Source organism: Lactuca saligna, chromosome 2, assembly GCF_052625555.1.
Source record: "Lactuca saligna cultivar CGN05327 chromosome 2, ASM5262555v1, whole genome shotgun sequence".
Lineage (NCBI taxonomy): Eukaryota > Viridiplantae > Streptophyta > Magnoliopsida > Asterales > Asteraceae > Lactuca > Lactuca saligna.
In genome coordinates this window covers 92,002,063-92,005,617 of record NC_136418.1, presented here as the reverse complement: position 1 = coordinate 92,005,617, position 3,555 = coordinate 92,002,063, and the positions used below count along the sequence as shown (strand labels likewise).

At 34.1% G+C, this 3,555-nt stretch overlaps 1 protein-coding gene across 4 annotated transcripts; it reads right to left on the bottom strand.

Annotated features, from left to right (window-relative positions):
- Positions 1–658: 658 nt before the first annotated feature.
- Positions 659–3,098, bottom strand: LOC145028947 (uncharacterized). 4 transcript variants are annotated; one of them, XM_078977629.1, is made up of 6 exons: positions 3,080–3,098; positions 2,801–2,954; positions 1,626–2,321; positions 1,325–1,522; positions 1,115–1,255; positions 659–1,007 (listed from the first exon to the last, which is right to left on the bottom strand). In XM_078977629.1, the coding sequence occupies exons 2-6, from the start codon at positions 2,840–2,842 to the stop codon at positions 894–896; spliced, it is 1,191 nt and encodes a 396-aa protein (XP_078833755.1). In that variant the 5' UTR covers positions 2,843–2,954; positions 3,080–3,098; the 3' UTR covers positions 659–893. The 4 variants fall into 4 exon arrangements, with proteins under 4 accessions (XP_078833755.1, XP_078833756.1, XP_078833754.1 ...); XM_078977630.1 differs by having other exon boundaries at positions 3,084–3,095; XM_078977628.1 differs by lacking the exons at positions 2,801–2,954; positions 3,080–3,098 and adding an exon at positions 2,415–2,522.
- Positions 3,099–3,555: the final 457 nt, after the last annotated feature.

Here is a 3,555-nt window from a genome sequence, read left to right as displayed (position 1 = left end):
TCCTTTTTATTAAATCAATTTTTTTTATCACATATCATATTCTTATTTATTTTGATACTTGTCAATTTATAAGAATTTTAGAAATTTTATTTTCAACTTGTCATTTTTAAGAATTTCCATTTTCTTAAAATAAAATTCTATAAAATTGTAATGGGTTTATAAGAAAATAAAGTCATCTTATTAATTTGATAATAAACGATTTAGTTTCTTTTGTAAATTTTTAAAAGATTACATTATCTTATGTAAAGTATTATATCATAAAATATTTTATATTTGTATATTGATATTAAAATTTTATTTTTAATAGACTCGTATAATGTACAGGTCTCACACTTACTGGATAAAATATAACTAAGTTCGTTCATATCAACTGGTTAACAGTGATAGCTTTACGGCAGGAGAGGCTTGAGATCAATTAATTAATTAACAAGTCATCCACATAAAACCATTTAAGACATAAAAAAAACAACCAAAAAGCGTAAGTCACTTGCAAGCCCACATAATTTCTAGTCGGTGAATATTCCCAACAAATGAAGTAGCGCTGGCGAGATTCGACCTATGTTGATTAGTACTAACATGTAACATGTAAGTACATCTAACTCAACACATGTTCTTCTATGTGCATGCATACTTTGAAAATGATTTTTATTGACAATGAAGCATTATATACAAAAATGTCATGAGAGCGTATATATAGAGTTTGGTAACTATGTTCCACTCCTGTAGACCGATGATTACGAACTTTAATAAACTTGACCCCATTATTATGTGTCATATATATATATATATATATATATATATATATATATATAGCTATATATGTACAAATCCTATATATATTCCATATCACAGGTACGTTCCTGCAAAACTGTACTACATTTTCATCCAACACATCAAATCAAATAAGACTGGATTGGGTAGTTACTGCATCTTAATGAATTGTGTATGTGCGAAAATATATCCGACGAATCCAGATTCTCATGAGCTTCTTCCTTCACCACCACCTGCTGCATGCTCATCAACATACAAAAAGTTGGAGGGGTTTGATGTTAAAAAGAGGAATCATGTTAATGTTTAATTAATGGAGATGAGAGAGAGATGCTTAATTTCATACCTGGACAGTTTTTACATCTTCATCAGTGTCTTCTTCATGGGTGTTGCAAGTGCTTCTGTGATGCTCTCCAAATTCGTCGTTCTTAGCGAACCTTCCCCTCACTCTAGGCCTGCTGTCTGCTAGAGTTTTTCGGCATGCATACTGTAAGAAATTAGAATTTAGGGTTAGAAAATGGTGAAGGAATGTGTAAGATAAGTGGGAATTGTGTACCTTGATCTTCTTGCTGAAGTTTCTTTCGTTTCTTTTCTTCATATATCTATGAATCTTTTCTCTTCGTTCTTCGCTGGTGAGTTTGTTGGCCACTCTGAAGCTTTCCGATTCCAAGCTCGTGATTTCTGGAGGTGCTAAAGGTGGATTGCAGCTTCCGACTCCATTGTTAACCAGATGCTGGCTTTCATTACTAAGTGCCTTAATTTAAACGTAAATCCACGACAGAAAGTTTCAAAATACATGAATATATATATATGGAAATTAACAGATTGATCAAGTTAACTAAAGATTAATTAATTACCTGAAGCTCATTAGAATTGTAATGGCGTGGGAGGGTATCTGGACAGAAGATGCCACTGTTATCACCTTGGAATTCGAGTTCATGAGCCTGAAGTTCGTTTGCCAACGACAAATTCCCACTGAAAATTCCACAATTGTCGACATGTAAGATAGGGTTTGAGTTTCCTGATGGAAGGTAGGGATGATCCATGAAACAATGGTTATTAGGGGACGAATTAGGGTTGTTCAAACGCATGCACTTAGAAGGTGGCATGGAAGATAGGCAGTCGTCTTCGCAGACCATGGGTCCCATAATGGACAAAACGTCCGCATGATCATTTGGATGAGGGTATGAAGGAATAGGCCCATCGGTCGCTAGTGAAATCTGGTTTTGGAGAAGAGAGAGATCGAACTGATCTTGCTGACTAAAGGGATAGTGAGGGAGGGTTGTGAAGTCTATAGGGGCAGAAAGGTCATTTTCTATAAGTTTTTCTTGGAACAAGTCGGTGTTGGCTGATGTGGTGGCGGTGTTAGGAGGTGTTGGGTATTTCATCATATCGGAATTAGGGAAAGAGAGGTTTTTTACGTATGATGATGATTGTTCTTCATAGCAACAATTCAATGTAGATGCAATCTCGGAGTTGTGTATAGTTTCTTGGAATAAATCCGATTCACAGAACTCCAATATCTGAGCGCTAAGAGGACTCGATACTTCTTCCTGTTATCACAAAAAAAACTATTAAATTAATTAAACTGATAATAATTAGGTATAGACCTTAAACATATCAACGTATTGTACACAATTTCGTACATAACTCTTCATTTGGACTTCTATGCATGTGTGATTACTTATCATAGATGGACTTTAATACCATAACTTAAAGCTAACATCACCGTCGATCGTGACAAAGATATTGATATTAAAAGAAGAGATATGGGTGATTACTACGTAGAAAATGACATATTGTTAATTTGTTTGGTAGAATGATTGAATTTAGGCACACGGGGGGAGATGTTCTTCTTGTAGACGTTGACATATCGATAAACGACAAACTATATAAATCGAAATGAAATGAAATAATTTCATTAAGTCCCTCGCTAACCTTATCGTCTTAATTTCAAGATTATAAGTGAATGAATACCTTACTTATACGTATGTACTACAACAAATTCATGAAAAAAGGTGATTTAATTTACCATAGGAGGTTGGTCAGGCGGATGTACAACGTCTTGCAACATTCTTCTTTGTTTATCGAAATGTTTTAATAAAACGAGTCTTAGGAGCAATGGAGATTTGGAATTGAAATCTGTAGCTTCTGAAAACCTTGTCGTGTATGATCCAAGTAAATGTCTGAAACCATCCAAAACTCCATGAGAAATAGTTTTAGATTTAAAAATACTAATAAAAGTAACAAAATTAACAGAAAATTGCTTTTTTGAGAGAGAAAAAAGGAAGAGAGAGGGAGGGAGAGAGACAAACGAGTAAGATGGAACAAACGTACGTTAGATTGGTGAACGAAAGGAAGGTTTGTTATATAAGGTTACATGCATAATGTCCGTACAATTTATTTGTTCTCCTACAACCTCTCGTAGTCACAAATTACGTATGGCTTTGTCCCATGTTCTTGCTCACGTAGCAACAAATCAGTCAACCGTTTTATCTAGTTGAATTCATTTGACACGTCGAAAATAAAATATTTAATAGTAACTACATATTTTTCATACATGCATACATATCTAATGTACATATACAATTGAAAAATTAAGAAACGGATGAAAAGGGGGCAAGTGATTTCCAAAAATATCGAGCTACTAAAGTTTAGATATTTAAGTTCTAAACCACACTTTATTAGGTGATAAAAGGGTATGGGAGAATAAAGTGAACAAAAAGAACAATTGCACACCAAATCTTTTGATTCCAAGTGCGTAGCTAGCTAGGTCTAGGCCTATGA